Raw genomic sequence first — 24,884 nt, 5'->3', positions numbered from 1 at the left:
ACAAAAAAAAAATATTTTACCACCTGGAAAACTTTAGAGCAAATCCAAACTATAGCACAAGGGATTCTGGGAAAAAATTTTTGCTTTCTTCCTACATCTAAAATTTGTTGCCATTCTATTTGTTTTACATTTGCTCAGTGTCACCTACATTCACATCAGCTGTTTAATGCGACAAGTTCGCTTCTCTTTAAAGTCCGGTTCGTTTGGGGGAGTGTGAATGAGTAATAAATGTGGACCAAAAAAAGTAAACTCGCCTAAAAACTCGGGGTTTTTTTATGGTTGACATAAAATCTGGTGTGGTTTAAATGCAGATGTGAAAGCAAAACAGACCAGAAACTGCTTCAAAAGTAGGAAGTGGACTACAACACAAGGGATTCTGGGTAAATACAACCAAAGCAAACGTGAAAGTCTACTTTTACAGGGAGAAATGGGTTGTGGTCTTTACTAAAGATAAATGAGAAATCATTCAACTACTAAAATTTAACACTACTCCATTTTTATTTACATTTTCTGAAGAAGGAAATTCCACTGGCCGTCTTCTTAGATTTTCATGTCATTTCCTTCAGCAGTTGCTGCTGCAGCGCCACCGCAGGCGAGGAGGGGAACAGGCGCTCCAATTAGTTTGGATCATTTGTGAAAGTGAATGCACCAGCTGAAAATGTTGCAATTTCGATCCCAAGTCAAACTGAGCCTACCAGGACTATCAGGTGTGAAAACATCCTAAAGTAGAAAGACGTGATAAGTAAAAATAACTTAAGCTAAACAACATTTAGTATCTAAAATTTAATATCCTCCAAGAATCGTTTTTATAGTGTACATATTTCACTATAAAAGAGATGGATTCAGACCTGAGCGAAATCCAGTCTGGTACGGTTGCACCAGAGCAGCAGCTTTCGAGTCTTTAAATTGAATTGATCCGCATTAAACCCGGTGATTGATCGGTGGCTCCCCGCCCTCCTCTCCTCACACGCGGCCCTGCTGGCTGCTCGCCCCCTCCCCCTCGCTGCCATCATTTTCCCATCTCTTCCCTTCAACCAACATGGCCGCGAAATCTGATGGTGCTCCTGCCTCTCCGCGAAACGAAATCCCACCCGAGTGTCCCGCCCGGTCCGAACCGGCCCCGCCGGAGCGCCGCGTGGGCGAGCACCGCTACAGCCTGCAGGACTTCTGCTGGACCCTCTGCGTCCTGCTGGTGTTTTTCTCGGACGGGGCCTCAGACCTGTGGCTGGCTGCCGACTACTACCTGCGGAGGGAGTACTGGTGCTTCGCCTTGACTCTGGTCTTTGTGATCGTCCCGTCCGTGGTCGTGCAGGTGTTGAGCTTTCGGTGGTTCGCCTATGATTTCACGGAGTCCGTGGAGAGCGGCACGGCGGCGGCGGCCGTGGTGGCGGCGGCGGCGGGCGCGGAGGGAGGCGACTTCAGCACCAAGGACAGCGGCGAGTGGGGCGCTGGCCGGGCCGCCGCGGTGCCGCCGGGGCCGACCGGCGGGGGCCGAGTCCGGGGCTGCTGCAGAGCCTTCATGTGGGTCTTTCAAGCCCTCATTCACATTTTGCAGCTGGCGCAGGTCTGGAGGTGAGTCGCAGATCCGGGAGGTTCGGATCGGAACACCTTGTCTCTGGTTTTTGTGTTGAACATCTCTTCTCACCTGATCTTTGTGGTGCCAATGTGGTTTTGTGACATTTCTCCCTGGTTTGCAAGGGGATTAAACTCCTCCCTCTCTTCCTCAGACCCTGAGAAACACGTTCACATGGAGTATTCCATTGATTATCCCGACAATTAATCGAGTAATCAGACAAAGAAATTGATATACCGGTAATCTGCACGTTTTTCATTTAATTACTAAAAAAATGCAAATACACAATTCAGAACATTTCATAGCCTAAAATGCAAAACATGTCATTCCATGACTGAAAGCTTGATCATTTGTAGCAAAGGATTCATCTAAATACTTCTAACATCAACATGTGAAAACTGCAGGTATTTCTGCTTGTCTGCAAGTCCAGTATCTTTCCCCACTTGTTCATTTAAACCTAATCATGTTGGTGCCAAAAGAGGATGATTGTGTTGTGTGACATTGTGGCTTTGGGTCTCCACATCTTGGAAAGTTATAAACACATTCACGAGTATATTATTGATTATTCCGATGATTAATCAAATAATCAAACCAAAAAACTGTCCATGTACTGTCAAATTTTTATCTAATTAGTCAAGTTTCTTTTTTTTATAATATTAAACATATAAAGAATTCAGGTGGACAAATTATTTTTTATTGCCTACAGTGCAATAGCAGCATTTCTTTACTGTACGCTTGACCATTTGTTGCAAAGGATTCATCTGCAGGTAAATATTTCTAACATCAACATGCGAAAAGATCAACTATTTCTGCTTGACTAACATCACAGTAGTGTGAGGCTAACCTGTTGTTTATTTTTTAATTATTCATTAATTAACCACAAGGTGTTAAATAGGACATTTATGAACATAATTTGAACCATGTGAAGCTGAAACTATAACACTTTACTAGCATTTATAGAATAAAGTCCATTTTCACTTTATTGTGGTAAATTATCAACTTAAATAAAAAGAATTATATTATCTTCAGTTCTGACTTAATTATTGTGCTGAGTGTGTTGTTTTTTCAGAAAATGCAGTTTTTTAAGTCTGTACACTAACGTTACTGATTAATCAATTGATCATGATTAAATCGATTAATCGTTTTCACTCTAATGAGAAAATTTCTGCAACCTTTTTTGACTCATAAGTTGCACGTTTGTATACTTCTCTCTAAAATATTCAGATCTGAGCCTATTTCTGACACACGCAGCCATAAACTGCCCAGATGGACACTAGTAGGTCTGTGGGTCAACAACTTGGTCAGTGATGGTGAGTCGGGGCTCAGATTTAAAGTCCTCTGATCGGGTTTGACAGGCTTGAACTACTGCCAGTTCAAGGAAACATTCAATTGTGTGGCGGGTGTGAGGCAACACTCCCAGTGTGAGACAAATATACATAAATGCTTGCCATTTGGTCACGTTAGAGAGGGAGAACTTGGACTCTTATGGCTTGATTTACCTGAAGAACAACACAATGTGTGTCTTTCTTTGCCCCCGCGCTTCCTTCCTCTTGAGACAGCAGTATTGATCCCATACATCCGCCCGGAGACTGAGTGAGTGTGAGTGTGTCCAGGAGCACATTAAAATGTTGTGGCAGCACAGAATTACTGGTAATGTCATTAAAGCTGTTGTGTGTGTGTGTGTGTGTGTGTGTGTGTGTGTGTGTGTGTGTGTGTGTGTGTGTGTGTGTGTGTGTGTGTGTGTGTGTGTGTGTGTGTGTGTGTGTGTGTGTGTGCGTTAGTGTGTGTGTGTCCTGTTCATGGGTGCCACACTGGCAGCAGTGTGTCTGAACGGTAAAGAGGATTAGCGCTGTGTGTTTTACCCCGAGCTGTTAACTCGCGAATGATCTGTCACTGATACACATTTAGTCAGGTGAACTGGGATCAATTGAGGCCTGCAACCTGAACTGAATGTCAGCTCACATGAGATGTGATACGGGAGGGTTGTGTCATGGATAGAGTGCAGTGAAACCATCTGTCAGTCTTTCACCCTCATCACTCCACATATGCACCTTGAAGAAAAAGGGGTTACAGCAATTTTGTGTCTTGTAGGCCTAAAAAAGTCTTAGACTGATGTTTTCTGATGTGTAATTTATTTATTTATTGGTGCGGTCGTTCACATTGCCAAATATATTCGACTTCTAAGCGTCAGGCCGCAGAATAATGACATTTGTCGAGTATCGGTGATGTTCAGGTCGGATGAATTCGAACTGGCCGTTCAGACACGATACATTTGAAAAGATCAGATACGAATCGGATCTCAGACCACATTTCTAAGTATCCTGGGTCACATTCGAAAAAGTCCGATCTGGGTTGTTCAGACTGTCATAATAAGATTACGTACAGGTTGCAAGAAGGCAAAAAAAAAAAAAAAAGAGTTTACAAAACGACCAGGGAAATTGGAGGTTTAGAATTTATATAGAAAAAATAATTTAAAGTGAGCAAGGTGTCTTGAAAATCAGCAAAATCATCAAAGCTAAGCTAATGATTAGCTCTGCTTCTGCAGCATTAGCAGACGAGCAGACGCTAATTCCAACTGAATTATAAAATCATTTTTTCTGCTTTTATTTGTAAAAATGTCTTAACATGTATCCTTTTTCCCTCACTGCTTCTACAAAGTCCATGCCTCACTCCTTTGTGTTCTTTGATCACATGAAAAGCAAATAAAACACTGAAGGTTGTGACTTTGATTTGACAAAATGTATCACTGCACACCGTCTCTTGTGGTTCGCTAGTCTGCTTGACATGAGTCTCTTCTGACCCTGTTTCCCAAGGCGATTACAGACATTTACTGCTTCAGTGCCCTGAAATTTATCAGCGTTTTTCCAAACATGTCCAGTTAAGCTGAAATCTGTCATTTGAATCCAGTAATTTTGCTTAAAAACAGCGTTAATTTGGATTTGTTTTGTTCTGTTTTTGTTACAGTTTTTTCTCTTCTGCAGCCTTGTTCCTTTTTTGTTTTTTAAGGGAAGAGATTCAACACATGATCCACATCCCTCTTTTTGATCTCAGCACAGAAAACATAACGTTAGACAGACTGAGATCTCAAAGTGAGACCCTCAGGCCATTTTCTAATTTCTGAGATTGATCTAAAGATTTCTGTTTTCTCTAGCAAATTTCTGACTTTTCAACCACAAAATAAGTTTTCCTCAGAAATTTCAGAGATTAATCTCAACATTTTTAGTTTTTTTTTTTGCTGCAAATTTTCAGCTTTTTAAACTAAAAATGTCCATGTTTTTTTTTTGTGAAAATTTCTGAGATTAATCTAAAACATTCTGAGTTTTATCTAGCAAATTTCTGACTTTTGAAACTCAGAAATGTGCTTGTGTTCCTTGAAAGTTTCTGCCATTAATCTGAACATTTCTGAGTAAATTTTTTAATATTGGAGTTCAGAAATTTTCAGTTTTTTTTGGAGATTAATTGCAATATTTCTTTGTTTTTTCTAGAAAATGTTCAAATTTAAAACTAAAAAATTTCTGGGTTTTTTTTCTAGAAGGTCTTAGAGAATTTCTGAGATTTGTCTGAATATGTCTGTTTTGTGGGAAAATTTTGACTTTTGCAGATCAGAAAGTTTTAAGTTTTTTTTCTAGAAAATTTCAATGATTTCTTAGATTCGTCAAAATTTCGTTGAAAAAAATCAGAAATGTTTAGATTACCAGTAAGTAAAGAATGTTTGACTTGTAAAAGCCTGAAAGTCTAACCATGACGGTATGTGAATCTTCCTCTGACGCTCAGGTACGTCCACGCCTTGTACCTGGGGGTGCAGAGCCGCTGGCATGGCGACCCTGAGCGGCGCCACTACTACTGGCGGATGATGTTTGAGAGCGCGGACATCAGCATGCTGCGTCTGCTCGAGTCCTTCCTGAAGAGCGCTCCCCAGCTGGTGCTGCAGCTCAGCATCATGATCCACACCAGTCAGGTTCTACCTCTTCAGGGTGAGTGGTCAGACCGGACGCCACGAACACCATTGTGAAGACAATAACAGGAAACCAAGACTTCATGGTGTTTCACTGGGATTTGATGTGTTAATTAGACCAAGAGTTCTCAAATCTTCTCCCCAAAAGAGCTTTAACCTCTGACCCCCTTTGAAGCCCAAAGACACAACTACATATGAAAAGAAACATCAACCTTAGATTGTCCTTCATCCATAAATATTACATCCATTTTAGCATAAATGGTGCTTCAATCACACCACATTAGAAAATCTCTGAGATTAAGCTCAAAGTTTCAGTTTTTTTCTTTTTCTAGTACATTTTCCACATTTGGAGTTCAGAAATTTTCTTCTTTTTTCATATTATCGTCTGAGATTATTCTCAAAATCTCTGAGTTTTCGCTTGCAAGTTTTACACTTTTCAAACTAAGAAATTTCCTCGTTTTTTCAGCAAATTTCAGAAATTCATCCAAAAATTTCTAAGATTTCTCTGACAAAATTTTCAATTTTTCAATTCAGAAATTTACAAGTTTTTAGTGGAAAATTGTTAAGATTAATCTTAAATTTTCTGATTTTTTTTTAGGGATTTCTGATTCTGAATAATCTCAGAACATTTCTGGACAAAATATTGTGAAAATTTTGTATCCCCAAAACTCAGAAATGTTTCATTATTGTTCTAGAAAATTTAGTCAGAATCAGAATTTCATTATTAAAAATTAGACATTTTTTGATTAATCTCCAAAATTTTCAACAACAAAAATTTTCAAGAATGAGTTTTTTTTTCAAAAGTAAAACATTTTTACCCTTTTGAATCTCAGAATTTTTTTTCTAGAACATTTCTGAGATTAATTGAAAAATTCCAGATGTTTCCTTGGCAGTAAATTACTCCTCTTTATTTCTATCTAGATGTCCCTAATTCCACCCTGTCCTTATCGCGTCTCTGCAGGGATTTCTGCCTCCGCCTCGCTGCTGTCCCTCGCCTGGATGATCTCGTCCTACCAGAAAATCCTGAGGGACTCGAGAGACGACAAGCTCCCCATGACCTACAAGGCCGTGATGGTCCAGATCCTGTGGCACCTGTTCACCATCGGTGCCCGGGCGCTGGCCTTCGCCCTCTTCGCCTCCGTGTTCCAGCTTTACTTTGGCATCTTCATCGTGGCGCACTGGTGCATCATGACCTTCTGGATCATCCAAGGCGAGACGGACTTCTGCATGTCCAAGTGGGAGGAGATCATCTATAACATGATGGTGGGCATCGTGTATATTTTCTGCTGGTTCAGCGTCAGAGAGGGCCGCACGCGCTGCAGGCTGCTCATCTACAGCCTGACGGTGTTCGTGGAGAACGTGGCGCTCACCGCCGCCTGGTTCGTGTACCGCGGCGCGACCGAGCGTCACGGCGGCCCGGACTTCTACGCCGTGGTCATGGTGTGCATTGTGGCCAGCAGCTACGCGCTTGGCACCTTTTTCATGTTTGTGTATTACTGCCTGCTGCACCCTGACGGCTCCATGTCCGGGTGGGGCTACTTAGCGGAGAAGGAGGTTCCCGTGGAGGTCCTGGCGTCGCCGACCTCCAGCCTCCCGCCGGATCTAGTCGGCAGCCCGCCGAGGACCCTCCAGAGAACTAAAGGCTTGGACAGGGAGCCTGGGGTGGACGGAGACGTGTTTAAGGTGCGCCCTCCGCGGGGCGCCAAGCTTCCTGTGCCTCACCTCAAACCCAGGACAGAGGGCCCCGTCATCCGAATAGACCTACCGAGAAAGAAATACCCGGCATGGGACGCTCATTATATCGACCGACGGCTGCGTAAAACCATCCTGGTGCTGGAGAGCGCAGCCCCGGTGACGCCGAGGATTCAATACCGCTGCCTGAGCACAGCCAAAGAAGTGATGGAGTACGAAACCACCGTGTGATGTGCCGGAGTTGCTGTGACTCAGCTGGACATCCCGCCTTAAAGTGAAGATGGCAGGAGGAACTGCTGTCAATGCACAGTATGTTTCAGCTCCGCGATCTCCGCTTGGTCTCTGTGCTGGTGGGGGAATGCGTCTTTATGTTCTGCTAGAAAGAAAAGAAGGGTTTGAAAGAAATTATGTTGTGTATAGGGCTGGGCGATATGTCTTTTTGATCATTCTTTGAACATGTAATTCAAAAATTTATACATTTTTGAATTAAATATGCACTCCTTGGGTGACGTCAGCGTGTCCAAGTCCGCCATTTTGGTTCTTGTTTTATTCGGATTTTGGAATCAGGTCAACTCTTCTGTATAGAACTAAGACCAGCCCACATTTACGAGAATAAATTGGTACTTTTCAAACACAACAAAACAATTAAAATGAGGAATGTTGAGCATCTTCGCAAGAATAGGTTTTACTTAATAGAAAAACTTAATCTTATAAACACATCAGCATCAAATTATTATCAGCAGCAGGACTTTGAAATAGAGATGCAATCAGTTACGCGACTTATAATTAATTGTCGACTAATTGTTTCAGATGATTAATAAAGTTGGACCTTCTTTTAGCCTTGTAGTTTGACCTCCACCCAGAAGAGGCGCTGCTTGTCGTCCTCAGGCGGAGCCGTTGATCCAGAATCAAAGATGGCGGCATAGCATAACAGGAAAGAGAAACGATCCGAACAAAATGAACTTTATGCGGTTTTGTTTGGGAATATAAACACTCGATAAGCTTTTTGAGTTTCACCTCGATAAATTTAGCTTAGCCTCATCAACTTATTTTAAGACGTTTCTTTCTGTTAAAATTGTTTATTTATCTAACGTTGACTACATTCTCGTAATTAAACAAAAATTCTCATACTCTTAATACTGCGTATTGATTAAAAAAATTATTTTCTATCACTTGTCCTTTTTTTTAGAATAGAAAGCGAGAAAAAAACGGATTTGATTTGAAAATATGGGATATTTCATGTTTGAAGCCATATCGCCCAGCCCTAGTCATGTACAGAAGGGGCGTACTTTGGTTTCTGTATCAGTTCTCAGGTCATGGATGTGGCACAAAGAGGTGAGGAAGAAGCACAGGCAGACAGAGAAATGTAAGGGAAACACCAACCTCTGCAGGGTGACAAGCCTTCAAGCACGCAGGGTTATTTATGGCAGCTACAACACCGCTGACTGAGTACTGAGGCTGATCAAAATCTAATCCTGCAAACTACAGCACAGGTAGTTTTCTTGGTTATTGTCATTTTTCAGTAGCTTAGAGTCACGTTGCAAGAGAAAAGTGGAGTAAAAGGAACAATTTGGGCTGAATGTCAAAACTTTGGACTGCGTGAATATTTATTATAAGGCTTTTTACGCATCTTCATGCTGTTAGTAGGATTTTCAACATTCCTCTCGTTTTTTCTTTTAGTTAAAATTGAAAGAAAATTTGTTTACAAGCGGGCTGTTATGTCGTTCATTTCTCTTTCAAGTATGAAAATGCACTGAAAAGCAAATTTGTTGTGACTTTTATAATTTTTTCAGGGCATAAATGTAATGGACTTTCCATTAAAAAAAAAAAAAGCAAAAGCTACATGACAGATATTATTTAACATGTAAATTATTGTATAATGAAGAGGAAGTTTTAAGGACACCGGTGTTTGTTATTGTTACTGTACTGATACTTTCTGAAAGGAACTACCTTAAAAATGTAGAAAAAAACAAACAGTTCCCAATCCTAAAATCCAAACATGAAGGCTATGATAGTAGTGATGGTAAAAACACAAGATTTAGTCTTTCTTTGAAGACTAAATCTGCTGTAAATTTGATTTACAGCAGACTTCCTGACATTTTTTAATATTAAGAAACAAACTTCCAGAATTCTCAGTAATTTTAAACTCATTTTAAAAACATGAGTACTAAACAGTCATAAAAAAATGGAACCTGCAACAACCAGAGATGGATGGATGAACGAACAGATGGATGTTGGATGGATGGATGAACAGGTGGATGGTTGGTTGGTTCATAATGTGTTTCAGATCCTCTAAATCTCTTTGTGTGTTTTAGTTTCCGCAGATTGAACTGAACTGGATCTTTTCCAGTTCACCATCTGATCTCAGTCTGAGCTTTTTAAACCCAAAGCTAAAGAAAACATTTGTTTACACCCAACAGGTTCTGACCCAAACTCTTACCTGGGTTGTTGTCCTTTAGTGCAGATAGAAAATGGACATTTCTGAATTTTGTATTTTCGCGGTGTGTATTTGTTTGTGAGCTTCACAGACCAGCAAGAGTGAAAATGATGGGACTGAACAGGGGGATTATGGGTAATTCATCTGAAACTGTGTCACTGAGATGCTATGGTTCTCTTGTATGATCTTGGTTTGTTTTCCCAAATGACTGAACAAAATCCACTTCCCTCAGAGACTCTTTTTAAAATGATTTGTATTTTTTTTTGCATTTCCTGCTGTGGTTTCCTGGAAGCTGCTCAGGCTGTAGTTATGGTGCTAAAGGTTTGAGTCCATCATGTGAGAACCATAAAGTGAACCATAAAAAGTGCTTGTTGTGGCAGGACCTGGTCAAGGCTGTACCTCAGAGAGCTGGAATCAAAAAGCCTTAAGCTGGTTGTGCCAGACTGTTGCTGTTCTGATAAATAAAATAAAAAATTGAACAACAAGAAGGTGATGACAATTTCATTGTGGTATTGTTGCTCAAATAAAGAGCAATGTGTTTACCTGAGTTTCACTTTTCCTGGCTGATTCAAACCATAAACATATCACAACTCGGTTTAAAGTTAATTAAATTATTTCATCAACCTACCTTAAAATAATTAAATGGAGTAATTATAAATAAAAGTACTTTCACATACAATAAAAGAATGGATTCAGTTTGTATTTTGTTTTGTGTAAACAAGTACTTGCACAAGTTTAATAATGTGAAGAATGTAGAGATTGAAGAATGTTTGAAGACATTAATAAGCCATTATAATTGGCTGAATGGAAGAAAATTCCCTTCATTGAGAGGATCTATTCAAAATTCACAATTTATGTGTTTTTGTGCTTCCATTCGTGTTTCAACTGTTTCTAAAATGAGACAAGCACTTAAAACTATTTTTTGAGAGTAATTTAACTTTTTTGGTGTCTGGAAATGAGTCATTTCAAAAAGTTGATTGTTAAAAGGGCAGTATTATGTAAAATTAACTTTTTTGAGCTTTATATCAGGTAACATGATATAAAGCATCCAACATCCATCTGTGTGGCTCACAGGCCATTTGTGTCCCTTGAAATAATTTAGTTTGGCCCCAGACCACAACTCATTTTTTTTAATAGATTGAAAACAATTGATGACCCAAAGATTTTGAATTTTTTTTTTCCAAATTTAAGGCAACAGTCCAAAGGGATTTTCAATGGTGTACAGATTTTATTTAAAAAATTGTTTTTCAAATTTTTGGGTTAACAAATTTTGTGGTCCACCAGTAATTTAAATTAGCTAGTTTTGGCAAAGTTTGGACACCAAAGTGTTACATTGTTATTCACTCCTCAAAAGCATACTTGGAGTGTTCCCTTGATTCTTTCATGAATGCTTAAGAAATACTGTAATCTACCATTCTCCCATGCAGCTCCTTCATACTAGCCAGCAGCAATTAGCAAACACCTGTTGGAACTGTTTATCAGCTGGGCTCATTATAGGAGCTGCTTCTCAGTTCAATGCTGGTAGAAATGTTGTGAAAGGGTTAATAGAAGAGCAACGTGATGACTTCCTGAGGGCAGGAGCTTCTAAAAGAGACAAATGGCCAATTTCAAGGCTTTAAATTACAGTCAAATTTCTAGAACTTTTATACTAACTGAAGTTAACATAACATAATTGTGCTATAAAATAGCATTATGTGCCTGGAAATACATAAAACTGTGCCTCCACACCGTGAAATTAGAATATAATTTATGCCTGAACAGCAGAAAACAAGGTTTTAGCACATTTAAAGTTAATATGGACTAAATGGAAAGTAAGATCCAAAAATACATCCCTAATAGTGACCAAGAAGATGTTGCTGGAAGGAAATAAGCGCATTGCATCCGTCACTGTAATTTAAACGAGCGGAGCAGATGCTCGTCTTTATTTCTGCAGGGATGCACAGGGGGACACTTTGAGTTTGGTGATTATGAAGCTGTTTTCCAGGGTTACAAGGCATCTGTCCTCAGAGCAAAATAAATGCAGATCAGCTCGTTACACGGGGAAAAGAGTGGATCCTAGTCCAACTGGAAATTCATGGGTGAAACTGTAGAGAACAGCTTGTTCAGCTATATGAAAATGATTGATTTTCATCATAAAATTCATAGTTCTCATAAAACTCTAGCTGTCAGTAGAGCCGGAGGATGTGCAACAATTGAAGGTGGTTTATTGCATTGCATTGCATATGTTTTCCCCTCTAATTAATATGGACAGAAATGTGCCATTAATTACAGCGTAGTTACATTTTTATGTCATGTATTTTATGATGCCAGAAAGTGAAATAGTTTTTGTCACTCTTAAAGGGCCAGTGTTTTATATATTTTCTTGTGTTCCCTTCTTGAACACCTGATTTTAACGATCTGTCCCCCTTTGCTTCAAGGCAAAACAACTGCAAATATATGAAATCTTACCAAGTATGTTTGTTCCAGTTTCTAGTGAAATTATCTTAATGCAGTAGAAAAAAAAAACTTAGTTACAAATAACTTTTCAGCAAGATATAACTAATTCCTTTATGTTGATTAAAAAGTTCAAAAAATTGGCAGATTATTTTACTTAAGATTTTTTCCCTTGTTATAAAGGAGAACAAGTTTGTATATTTTGCTGAAAAATTACTTGTAAGTTAGTCTTGTCTTATTTCAAGTATCTCACTAGAAACTAGACCAAACATTAGCTTTTGTGTTTTTGCAGTGATCCAGAAAAGACCCACTGCAAACAGTGACAGACGGTCACAGAAATACACATTACTGACTTAATACACTCACTTTCAGTTTCATTCTTATAACCCAACAACTGTGAGTCCTAGATCAAACTTTATCAGTTTCAAATGCCAAGCTGTTGAGTTTGCCGTTTTTAATCTGACAGTCACAGGTTGAAATGTAACCAATTTATTCACAGGTTGCAAACAGCGAGGAGGTGCATTTGATAAGCGTTGATATGAAATTGTGTTTGAACGTGACTGAACGTGCTTCAGATCTACAGATTGTTAAAAAAAGTGTAAGGAAACAAAACAACTAAAGTTGTACACTTTAAAACATCAGAAATTTTCCTAATAAGATGATTGATGAGTTGGTAGTCAGATATTGATGGTTTATGATAGGAGGAAGTGTTTATCAGCTGTTCGGCCTTATCTTGAGGGTTGCACATTTGTGTTGACTGCAAGACTTTCTAGCTCGTCATAATTACGAAACTGTATTTCATCGTCATAACTTTGCTACCTCATCATTACAAGATACATTTTTTTGCAGACATGCACATTTCCAGAAGAGTTATTTTTAAAGTAAACAGTTTCATGTGACAGAGCATTTAAATAATGTAAAAAAATCCCAGGATGATGTGTATAAGTTACAATTTAATAGTTATCATTCTACTTCACTCAATTTGTGTCATACAGATGGATTAATTTCTAAAAATTGGCATAAACTTCCAACAATGCAAACAATGTTCTGCCTTTTAGGTGGTTAGAGTAAAAGCCAGTTAATTGACAAATTAATTATATTTTGGGTAGTTTTCAACTTTCTTTGCGTTTCTAACTTTTTTTTAAATTTAGGCCTATTTTTGTCGGCATCTGGACTTTGTGAGAGGCAAGAAAGGGTCAATGAATGGTCCAATAATTCAGCTTTAAGGTGCAAATTATGAAATGACATATTTGATCTATGTCACTACATTATCAAAAACAATAAGGAATCAACTTGCGGTTCTCAAAACTAAAAGATGTATTTCAGTTTATGGACAATAATAAACACTTTTTGGGGACCAATATTTAAAATATTACTTTTAAAATTTCCATCTTTGCATGACTCCTTCCGGCTCTACACCCAATCAACTGCCGGCAGCGAGGGGATTTTTCTGAAGTACCCAATCAACTCCACTTATTTTCAAGGTTTGAGCTGCATAATTAGCTTAACAACCAATCACGTCTAAGTGGGCGTGGCTAAACGGCATTTACCGGTACTCGTTGCCTTTGTGTTCAACAGCTGCATTTTCAGAGTAGAATGGCGACCGCTCTGTGCGGTCTGCAGTCTAGTAACGGAAAACAGGCGAGAGCTCGTCGCGAACACCGGAGGAAGACGAAGGACTCCCTCAGGAGACGGGCTGCTATTTTCTTCCTCAGCAATATTTCTCTCGATGGAAGACCCCAGGGTCAACCTACCGCTGGAAATGCCGACCAAAAAGCCGGTGAGGAGACCGGACTCAGGGACGGGGAGGGCGGCGCGGCGGTTAAGCTCCTCCGGACTGACAGCGGAGGTCCGGTCAACCAGGTGACAGACCCCGCAGCGGAACCGGGGAGCGGCTCGTCCTCCAGTTTTCCCCGGGGACTCGCTCTTGTCCGGCCTTCGTTGGTAGCGTCTCCTGGACCGACCGCCACCAGTTCTGTGGGACCCAACGAGGTATTTTTAGAGACCTGCGGCGCGGGGGAGACGCAGTTTCCGGGTATCCCGCTGTCTCCGCTGACGAGCGGACACCAGCCCTGCTCCCGGGCCAAATCAACGCCCGCCGTGCTCAGCCCGACCCCGGCCGGAACCTCTCTGGAATCCCGGCAGAGGTGAGGCTTGTGGTCGGTGTCACCACGGAGCACCGTGGGCCTCCAAGCGGGCCACCGACTTCCGTATTAAATGGTTCTGATTCTCTCCACCATACCAGAGGAATTCACTCATTTAGATGATATAAATTATCTGTAATATTAACTGTTTTGAATGTTAGGAAACTGTTCATTTCTCCCTCAGGCTGTTATATAAAGCTACTTTTAATAATAGAACCTATTGAGTAAGCTGATAATAAATTAATCACTTTCCAAATTAAAATGAGCTGCCATTCTGATGATTAATGTTTTTGAAGGGCAATTATGTTTATAGAGACTTCATAATTCATTTTGTTTTACTGTCTGTTTATTTGTTGCTCTTGGTGGTTTTGTTTTGTTTTTGGATATTTAAAGTATCTACCAGATCCAGTGTGGCGTGTCCTGAACAACGGTAACATTTATTAGTCTTTGAGAGGGGAAAGTTGCACTGTTATCCCATCATCAATACTTTTTTTGTGCAGGCAGAGGAACATTTCTGGTTCTCCTGGACCCAAGGTGCCAAAGAAAGTCCACTTCATCAAGAGCATGAGGCAGTATGACACAAGAGGAAGCAGGTATGTCCGCTTTAAAATCACTTTTAATGAGCAGAACACAGAAAAACAAGACTTGTTGTAATATTCATAAAGGTGCTTTGGTAGCAGCAGCACAGTGCTCCTGCATAGAGTTGTTGTAAGCTGATTAATTCTGGTACAGAGAAATAACCCGGATATACAGCTGCTGTTTAGGGGATTGCCACACCGAATATAATCACTGTTGGAAGCTTAGCAAAAGCCAAAAGAGGTGCAGTGAGGAAATCTAACACCGTATTGCACCAGCTGTAAGGTTATCCCGAAGCAAGATGAGGCTTAGATGACACACTGTTGGTGTCCGATTAGGCTGGGTTCTCACACAACTTCAAATGTCATGAATATTTTGGCTTTGCAAATGATTATATATTTACCTCTAATTTTCATACTTGTCATCATCTCCTTCATATTCATCTCCACACGCTTTCGTTTGTTTGTGTTTATTCTGCAAACTAAGTGATCCTAAACTGTCCCACAGGTTTGAGTTTCTGTTTTTGTCCAGACGGGAAGCGAACCCGTTTAGATTGTGTAAGTTAAAGACCTCAAATTCCAGCAGATGCTTGTCAGCTCTGAAGCTGTGGGTGTTTATTGGCAGGTTTTCACAGCAGAGGCTGCAGAGTGCATGTCATTGTTGTCTTGTGAGGAGCAAAAGCCGGTGTTTTGTACATTTACTGGTTGTGATGGTGTCATAAAGACTGGGTGGAACTAGTTTCTCCACATTTTACTCCATACAGAAGCCCTACAGGGTCAGAGTGTGTTTGTTTATGCGTTTTGCCTCCAGCCTGTGTCTCGTTGCCAAAACAATTCAGTCTCAGAGAGTTATCCAAGATATAACAAAAAAAACACTTCTTAACAGACTAACAAAGCAATTCTGATTGGCTTTAATGCTTCACTTTATCAGGTTTGCACATCATCTCAAAGACAGCAGCTAAAAATTCAGTTAAAAGATGCTATATTTATTCCAAAAGGGAAGTTAAATGTCTTCCAAGAGTCGTTGTTAATGGTGATGCTGTGGGCAGGAAGGCTCTCCAGTAGCAGCCTGTTTTGCAGTGAATATGAAGAGTCCTCTGACTAAAGACTGCATGTTGCTGCATGACCGTCTCCTGACATGCGATCAGCTTGGTTTTTGGACAGCAGAGATGATATTTCACTGCTAATCCACATGATTTGATTTTGTTGCCTCAGAGATGTTGGAGTAGGGGATAGAATGGGTTAAAGAGATGGTTTGGGATAAACGGGATACATTTAGGGATACATTTGTGGTCAGAGTTCATGTTTTAATGAGCTTTTGAGATGCTAATCAGTTTCTGCATCTTTTTCCTCTTTGAGTCTGGTAAGACAAGCATCTTCCAGCAAGATTTTTGCTTCTTTGATTAACCAAAATAAAATGCTTTGCCTTTATGGTACAAATAAAAAAATAATAAAAGAGCACAGTTCTTTTAAAATACTTTTATATTTAAATTGAACTCTTTGCATTGAGAGGTTGACTTTACTTTTGTGCAGCTTACATGTAAATGTAATAATCACCAATAAACTTTATGGTGAAATTTATAGATTGTATTTCCAGGAGAAATTTGAACAAGCAAGAATTCGGCACAGAGACACTTTTCCTCAGAAAGTCCTTCATAAATGGTGAAAATATATATATTTCATGCTCCACGTTTCTGTGAAAAAGTAAATTATTAAATTTGAAAAAATTAATAAAACAGGACTTTACGAGTGCGACTTGACTTCATTTGACCTGCTGAAGACTTTGTGAATATCTAACCTGAAGCTGGTTGGTGTTTGGCGCGTTCTGAAGATCCGGACCCCGTTATTCGCTCTGTGATGGTGAAAGTGTCGTTGCTTCCAGTGGTTTTTAGCTGTGTAGCTTCATTCGTGACCGTCTCTAGATGTGGCTCTGTGACTTATTTCTGTGTCACTGCTAGGGATGGGCGATATAGACTAAAAGTCCAACAAAACATTTATTTATTGTGATAATACCGATGATAAATTTAAAGTCTGCTTTGGTGGTGGTTTGATTGGGTTGTGACTATGGCTGCAAGTATTTAAGTTTTCAATTCTGACAATCGATTAATCGGATTTTAAAAATCGCCACTTTTTGGTACAATATTAGAAATATATTAAAAGCTGCAAAACCCCAGAATTCAGTTAACCTTTTAAGGAACAAAATAAACATTTTATTGCCTAATGCAGTAATATTTTATTCCTTTAGTGAACGCTTGATTTATTTGGAGGCATCAGCAGCAAAAAAAATAAAAAAGTGAAAACCTCAGAGTAAACATCAATCCCATTTAGGACTAATCTGGTGATTATATTTTGAATTATTTCATTGCAGAAGGTGCTTTAATAGAGATTAATTAACATTACTGAAATTCCAGACAGTAGTTATGCAGGAATTGGCACAAGAGCTAAATTTTAAGTAAGCAGAAAAAACAAAATACAAACAGTTCTGTTAAAATAAGTAAAAATGACATTAATAACTAAAGAAAATATTTATTCATGAAATGAATAAAACGGTGAAGCTAAAACTAGGAACGTACTCGCATGAAAATTTTTTTCCATTATTGATACTTATACATATTCCTCTACCTTTTTGACACCTTTGGTAAAAAATTAAATGACCAGAAACAGAAGGCAATATCAGCCCAGTTTTATTTATCGGGCCAATACAATATATTAAAAATGATGAGTATCATTCGATAACGATGTTAGTGCTGATATATCGGGCATTGCCATCTATAACTTTGCCAGAGACATTTTGTTATTTTTTTTTATCTTAAATGCTGAATTTATATATATACATATTTTAATACAATTTAGGTTTAATTGCTCCTCTGAAAATGTTGTTCCTTAAGCAAATTGTATTTTTTTGAGTCTGTACAATTATTGATGATTAAATTAGTTGTTGATTATTTCAGTAATACATGAATCACGATTAATCCGATTAATCGTTGTGACTGCAGCCCGTAGAATAATGTAAGGGCTTCGATATTGCTATTGGTTTCTGCTCCAATGGAGAAAAACATTAAATTTGATTGGGATTGATCTCAGTAATGTTTAGTTTTCATGTTTTGCGAATAAATTTAAATTCCCATGGCGTCTTAGGATGATTGCCCATCCCTGGCCGCTGCAGCTGATGTCTGTGGTGTATCCTGGCGGTTCTTGTCGCTGCTGTCTGTAGACTGACACTCCATCTGTTCTGTCTGCCTGTTCACGCTGTGTCCTGCAGGATCATGCTGATTTGTACCAAGCGGTCGCTTTATGCTGCTTTCTCAGTGCTGCCCTATGGAGAGAGAGCTCACCACAGGTACTAAGAACGCAGCTACTCCCTCCCTCCCAGCAGGGGGCAACCCCACCCACCTTCACTTTTATGTTCTCATCAACCACTCGTCTAACCCACGTCATTCTCAGAGGAGAGCCGGGTCGGCACAGGGAATTACGTAGAAATGTTTGTGTGTTTGAACAGTGACCTGAAGCTGGACGCTCAGAGACAGAGGCTGTCCTCTGCAGCGGCTGCTGATCTGCTGCCATCGCTGGAGGGACTGGAGCTGGACGCCATCGGGAAGGTAAGCATCCAACCAGCTGTAGATCCAACCGTGCAACTAACCGTGCAACCAGCCGTAATCCAACCATACAACCATACATCCAATGGTACAACCAATTGTACATCCTACAACCAAACGTACAACCAAACATACAACCAACCATAATCCTCAGGTGCTATGGTACCTATGGTTGTATGGTTGGATTATGGTGTAATCCAACCATACAACCGTACATCCAACGGTACAACCAATCATACATCCTACAGCCAAACGTACAACCAGCCGTAATCCAACCATACATCCAACCATTCATACAAACATCCAACCATACAACTTGCCATCATCTGCCCATCCATCCAATGAATCAACCATTTATTCATCCATCCATCCAACCCACATACTCTGTAAAATAAGCTTTTGTAATTAAGTAAAAAATCTGCAGAAGTCTTCTTTTTTTCAATCTACTGATTAATAGTCAAAATAATTACTAAAATAATAATTTGCTGCAGCCCCCAGATGTTTGCAAACATGAAAATCCATAAAAAAATCTGCATTTATCATCCAATTTTTGTTTTTTTTAAATCCTTCTAAAAGTTTTATCTTAGTAATTATGATGACCCAAAAAAAATAAACGGTACGATTCCTTGTTTTCAGACGGTGTCGTACGCTCAGTTTCTGTTCCCGACCAACGCTTTGGTGAGGCAGAAGAGCAGCACCGTGTTGGAGAGCTGCACGTCTCAGACCCCTCAGAGTCGTCTCCGTGGCACCGGGCAAAAAGGCTTCACCCCGGCTCGTCCGAACAGCGGCGCACTGCAAGACTCATGTACGACGCCACACACACACACACACACACACACACACACACACACACACACACACACACACACACACACACACACACACAGAGACTTGCTTCCCCCCAGCTCTAAGGGTTTTCTGCATTCTGTGTTGCAGACATAGAGGAGGTCGGAGATTATGACCCCAACCTGCTCAGTGACCCCAGGTGGCCGTGTGGGAGACATAAAAGGGTTCTGATATTTGCGTCGTATGTGGTGAGCAGAGCTGCAGCTTCTTTTGTGGTTCCCGATTATGTCTGTGGAAATAAATAAAAAAGTGTTAAACTGTGTTTATTTTTAATTAGATGTAAAAGAAAACGCTGCTGGAATCAAATTAAAATTGAATTAGTTTTGATTAAATTCTTTAGAAATTCCATCAAATTAGATTATAGAGTTAGAATAAATCTAATTCCCCTGCAGTTTGAAGAAAAGTTGAGACAAATCCTCACCAGAGGCTGAGTTGAGTTGTTAAATTGTTTGTTTTTAAAGGGATCTATAATTAGCCATTTCAAAAACTTCCTCATGCTGCACCGCTACCTAGCAACCCTAGCTGAGCCTCGCTAGCGAAGCAGAGCTCTGGCATGTTTGGTCAGATTAGGATTGGTCTACAGGCTTTACAAGGCATGTTTATTACATTTTTCACACAAAGTTATTCATAGATAATCAGACTTTATTTCACTCAGTTCTGCCTGTTTTGAGCTCGTTTCAGGCCTCCTGTCATTTTAAATCTCAATGAGCAGCCGCTGGCCACGCCCCCCCAACACTCACATGTGAAAATGGCTGCGAACAGATGCGTAATTATGCAACCGTACATCTTTGAAAAGTATTAGTAGATCTTCCTGCACAACCAACTAGAAGACAGCAAGTGGTTTCTAAATGGCAGTCAACAAAAAAAGCTCTTGTCTTTTCCAGTAGCCATTGTACAGGACTTGGAGCGGATAAGCCAGGTGACCTAACATTCTAGAATTCCACTTGGGTTCAACAGTAACGGGCTGGACTTGGCTCAGGTTGCTCAGCAATGAGAGAGTACCCATTGAGTGAGGAGTTTTTAGATACGACTTCTTTTCCAGGCACCAAAATATGTGAACTTATTACCAAAAAACAGCTGGGTGATTTGTTTTTTTATGCACTTGGTTTGGAAAGCAGCTGAGACCCAATTGATGTATTTAAATGTGCAAAATGTTAAGTTTGCATTAAATGTCCCCTTTGAAATTTGCAGCAACAGTTGATCTGTAAGAGCGAAACATGTAAAGCACAATATGAACAGAACGTCACTCGCAGATGGTCGTATCCTGGTTTCTCTTGACCATCTGGACTCAGAGGTTGGTTGCAGAAATCAGGATGCAAGTTTTATTTGACTGAATGTAAATCATTCAGTCAGTTCGCCGAGTCTTTACAACGTCTGGAGAGAGAATACCTCCTTTATGCCATGTCATACTAGATCATTGTTGTGTCACATGGCAGTAACCTTTAGCCCTTAGTGTGTGAGTGTGTGTGTGTGTGTGTGTGTGTGTGTGTGTGTGTGCGTGAAAACAACAGCAGGTTTGTATTGAGCTGAAGGTTCATTTCCCGTTTCTGCAGACGACCATTATTGAATACGTGAAACCGCCCGATCTGAAAAAGGACATGAATGAAACCTTCAAGGAGAAGTTTCCTCACATCAAGCTGACGCTGAGCAAGATAAGGAGGTGCTTCTCTTCTTCTGTGGTTTTAGCATCGTCCTCACTCAACATGATCACACTGCAAAAGCACAAAATCTTACCATGTAAATGTGTTTGTAGTGTAAATGTTAATGCATTTGAAATTAAAACACAATTAATATTGATTATTTCACTTATAATAAAACATTTATTCCATTTTATAATAGAAATAATCTACCAGTGGAACTAGTACTTTTTTTTTCAATATTAAGGAATTATTCAACTAAAACATGTCAGTTTCTGTCTTATTTAACATTCGATATTTGCACTAGACCAAAAATACTTTTGTTTTTGCAGTAACTCGCTCTTTCTTTGCAAACAATGGAGTAACTGTGACTTCTTCTTCTCTGCCAGCCTGAAGAGGGAGATGAGGGCCGTGAGCGAAGAGTGTGGCCTGCAGCCGGTCACCATAGCGATGGCCTTTGTTTACTTTGAGAAACTGGTGCTGCAAGGTCGCCTCAACAAGCAGAACAGGAAGCTTGTGGCGGCTGCGTGCGTTCTGCTGGCTGCGAAGATCAGCAGCGATCTGCGGAAACCAGAAGTGAAGCAGCTGATTGATGTGAGTAAACGCGCTAACGGTGCTAACAGGATCTGATTTAAAGACTGCAGACGCTTCATTCGCCTCTGGGATGTTTGCTAAACAGCTTCTGTGTGGCTCCTTTATCATCTTATGTAGTTTATCTGAGCAAAATGTAATTTAAGAGCTGCTGAAGGCAGAACATTTTCAATTTAACCTCATTTTATGTATTTAGGAAGCTGTAACAAAGATGGCCGTCTGCTGAAAGACTTGTCTTGTTTATGTGGCGAACCAGAGAATGTAAAGATGTGTAAAAGTTTATACGCATCAAATTTACATCAATTTACGAGGCTTTTAATTAAAAACATCTGGTTCTTTTTAACAAAAATACTCAAAACTTTCTCAAAATGTTTCGGTGCAGCTACAGGCAGAAATATTTGTTCAGTCATTAGCATGACTGAGAAGGAGCTGCTGTCTTGTTTTTAAGCTGGATTGCTCACAGAGCAACTTGCATAATAATTAAAAATAGGTCTGCAACTAATGATTAGTTTAGGAGTCGATTATCGTATCAATTGTTGAGGATTAATTGCATTAAAATGGACATATTCTACAAATTTTTCTTTAACCACTTAAGTTTTTTATATAGTATAATAAATATATTAAAGGATGCAAATAAACTCTTTAGCTCATTTTAAAAAAAAGAAAATAAACATCTTATTGTCCAAAATACAGTATCATGTCATTCCTTCAGTGAATGCAAAGGATTTGTCTGCAGCTAAAATAAACATTTCTAACATCAACATTTGAAAAGCTCAGGCCTTCCTGCCTGACTCACCATCAACACAGTGAGTTGCTCATCTGTTGCTCTTGTGCTTAATAAAGATTTTTTTTTTTTTTACACAATTAGTACCAGGTGAAGCTGAAAAAAATGCCATTTGAGGAGTTTTAGGTGGAACGTATTTTAAGAATAATGAATGTTTTTTATATCTTTTGCACATTTTTAGCTTAATTAGAGCTCTGACTATGTTCTTTCAGCAAATGGCATGTTTTAGAGTCTATACTCCAGTTATTGATCGTTCACTTCTTTATCGATTAATCAGTTCATCACGATTAATCTGATTAATCGCTTCAGCCCCAATTAGAAACCGCAGCTCTGATGATCTGCTTATAAAACAGTGGAAACTATTTTTTGGCCTTTAACATTTTACTCACTTTAATGGATACGTTTGTCTCTAATTGAGAATTAACAAAACTCAGACTTCTGAATGTGTATAAAATATGGAATAGAGGCTTTAAATATTTCTTTACATGTCAGTCTTCTGGATTAATTGAAAGAAAACTTGCAGCAAAACACTGAACTTATGTTTTACTCCATAAAAATAACAATCTGAGTGATTAAAATCTTTGCTTCAACGTTTTTATATCAGTTTATTTACTGCAGACAGAGCAGGGTTCCCTCTGCACATCATCTGACGCGTTTTTCTCAAACTGAGCTTTAACGGATCTTCGCTGCTGATTGGCTTAGGCTGCTCTACCTGTGGTTTCCATGGCAACGGCTGTTGCAGGAGGAGGAAGGCTGCCAGTAACCATGGCGACGGGGTTCAAAGCCTTGACAGGATGTTTGTTGAATGAAACGATTTCTGACGTTTGATCAGCCGTCCCACAAAATTCAACATCAAATGCAGTGATTTTTAAAAAGTATGTACACCCCCGACCCGTCAGAGAAACAAACTTTAATACGTTTAATTAGGACTTTATGAGGGAAGGAAAAGAGAAGCACAGCGTTTCAACTTTTTGCAGATTATAAATATTGAAAATGTAGATTTTCATAGATTAAAGGTTTTAAAACTTTAAAGTTTGCATTTTAAAAATTCTTTTGTATTTAGTTTAACTTAAACACTGAAGATCACCTTTCAGTCTCGCTTTCTTTCTTTTACATTTTTCTCCCTTTTATTGTCTTTTGGTTCCCTCTTCTTTCTTTCTTTTTCTCTCAGATATTTTCTGTCTTTCTCTTCTGTGCTTTCATGTTCAGACTTTTTTCTTTTTCTCTATTTCTCTCTACTAAATCAATAACCCTCAATAAATCACATTGAAGTGTGTGCTTGTAACAACATCTTTGAAAACACTGAATGCTTCTCCGTCCTGGTTTGACTGGATTAGTTCATCAGGGTCGTGTGCTCGGTACCTGAAACTTTTCCTTTTGTCTCCTGCTGGACGAGCAGAAGCTGGAGGAGCGTTTCCGGATCAACCGGCGGGAGCTGATTCCTCTGGAGTTCCCGGTTCTGGTGGCTTTGGAGATGGGACTGTACCTCCCAGAGAGCAAGGTCATGCCACACTACCGCCGGCTGGTGCAGCAGGGTTAGACGGGCCGCAGCACCGAACCCGTCACCTTTTGTAAGCTATTTGAAATAAATTATTCTGTCTCTATTTATTTTAAATGTGAGGAGGGGGAATCGTTTACATTCTTTGTCAAACACTGTAGGTCGTGAGCGTTTCAAATGTCTTTTTGTACGTGAAGATCCAGTCATGAACTCTATGTTAGAGATGTTCATTCGGCACATTAAATGTGCTTTTCCTTTTGGTTTATCGTGATGCATCTTTTTTAAAACACCATAATGTTTGTAACTTGTATTTACAGGTAGTAGTGGTTGTGATTTGCGTGTTTTTAGAGAAAAAAAAAAAAAAGAAATGTAGCTTTGTGGATTTTTATTCTACAGGCTGTTGTATTTAAGCTGCAAATGATAGATTTTCTAATTGGGTTTCTGACACTGTGAAGCATTTTTAGCTGTGAGAACAGAACTCAGTAGGCTGAGAAGTGACCTTTAATTTAATTTAATCATCTTGTCTCACAGCGATTCATATTTGTTATGAAAACAGGATGTTATTGTGGCAGCTGACTCTGGTGTTGGTCGTCCTCATGTGCTGTATTACCACAATGGCATCACATTTAAAAAAAAATGTATGTATCGTATTTACTGTTTGATGTAATTCTGCAGGGATTTGTTTCGTTTTAATCTTTCAGTTCTCAGGAATTCAAATTCATTTCAGTAGCTTCTAAAATCCAACCCAAAGAAGTTTTTCCATTGGAGGTCAATGGAAAACACCTGATTGTAGTTTTTTCAGTGCACATGGGTGGATTTTAACGTTGTAGCCAGCAGCAGTATCTCCTCAGATGTTAGCATTTGTGTGAATATGGTGAAAAAGTGCCTGAAAAACCACAGTATCAGTAAAACTATCCAAACATGATGTTTTGTCTGTTTTTATTTTTCCCCTACAGTGTCGCTCAAACATTGTCTCCAAATGATCGTGACATAATTTAGACGTGATTCAGTTTCATGTAGTAAAGAGAGTTTAAAATAAACACCCAAATGTGCAGGATGTGTTTAAATCTAGCATGACAAATGTTTCTTTTCAGGACTGATTATGAACAGAAAGTTACGGTAC

General features: G+C 39.4%; 2 protein-coding genes across 3 annotated transcripts; both read left to right on the top strand.

The window, feature by feature from the left end:
• The first annotated feature begins 744 nt into the window (after window positions 1-744).
• Window positions 745-10,296, top strand: xkr7a (XK related 7a). Its single transcript, XM_055045884.1, has 3 exons — window positions 745-1,572; window positions 5,348-5,547; window positions 6,490-10,296. Exons 1-3 carry the CDS (start codon window positions 1,040-1,042, stop codon window positions 7,449-7,451), a joined length of 1,695 nt encoding a protein of 564 aa, XP_054901859.1. The 5' UTR covers window positions 745-1,039; the 3' UTR covers window positions 7,452-10,296.
• Window positions 10,297-13,654: 3,358 nt separating this feature from the next.
• Window positions 13,655-24,686, top strand: LOC129370160 (CDK5 and ABL1 enzyme substrate 2-like). Of its 2 annotated transcripts, XM_055045879.1 has the most exons (9): window positions 13,655-14,237; window positions 14,735-14,827; window positions 18,072-18,149; window positions 18,309-18,408; window positions 19,042-19,210; window positions 19,342-19,439; window positions 20,805-20,911; window positions 21,278-21,482; window positions 23,663-24,686. In XM_055045879.1, exons 1-9 carry the CDS (start codon window positions 13,687-13,689, stop codon window positions 23,801-23,803), a joined length of 1,542 nt encoding a protein of 513 aa, XP_054901854.1. In that variant the 5' UTR covers window positions 13,655-13,686; the 3' UTR covers window positions 23,804-24,686. The 2 variants fall into 2 exon arrangements, with proteins under 2 accessions (XP_054901854.1, XP_054901855.1); XM_055045880.1 differs by lacking the exon at window positions 18,072-18,149.
• The last annotated feature ends 198 nt before the right edge of the window (window positions 24,687-24,884 follow it).

Source organism: Poeciliopsis prolifica, unplaced genomic scaffold (genome assembly GCF_027474105.1).
Source record: "Poeciliopsis prolifica strain line A6 unplaced genomic scaffold, Auburn_PproV2 SCAFFOLD023, whole genome shotgun sequence".
Taxonomy (NCBI): Eukaryota; Metazoa; Chordata; class Actinopteri; order Cyprinodontiformes; family Poeciliidae; genus Poeciliopsis; species Poeciliopsis prolifica.
Note: the sequence above shows the minus strand (reverse complement) of the source record. Positions and strands in the feature narration are given on the sequence as shown.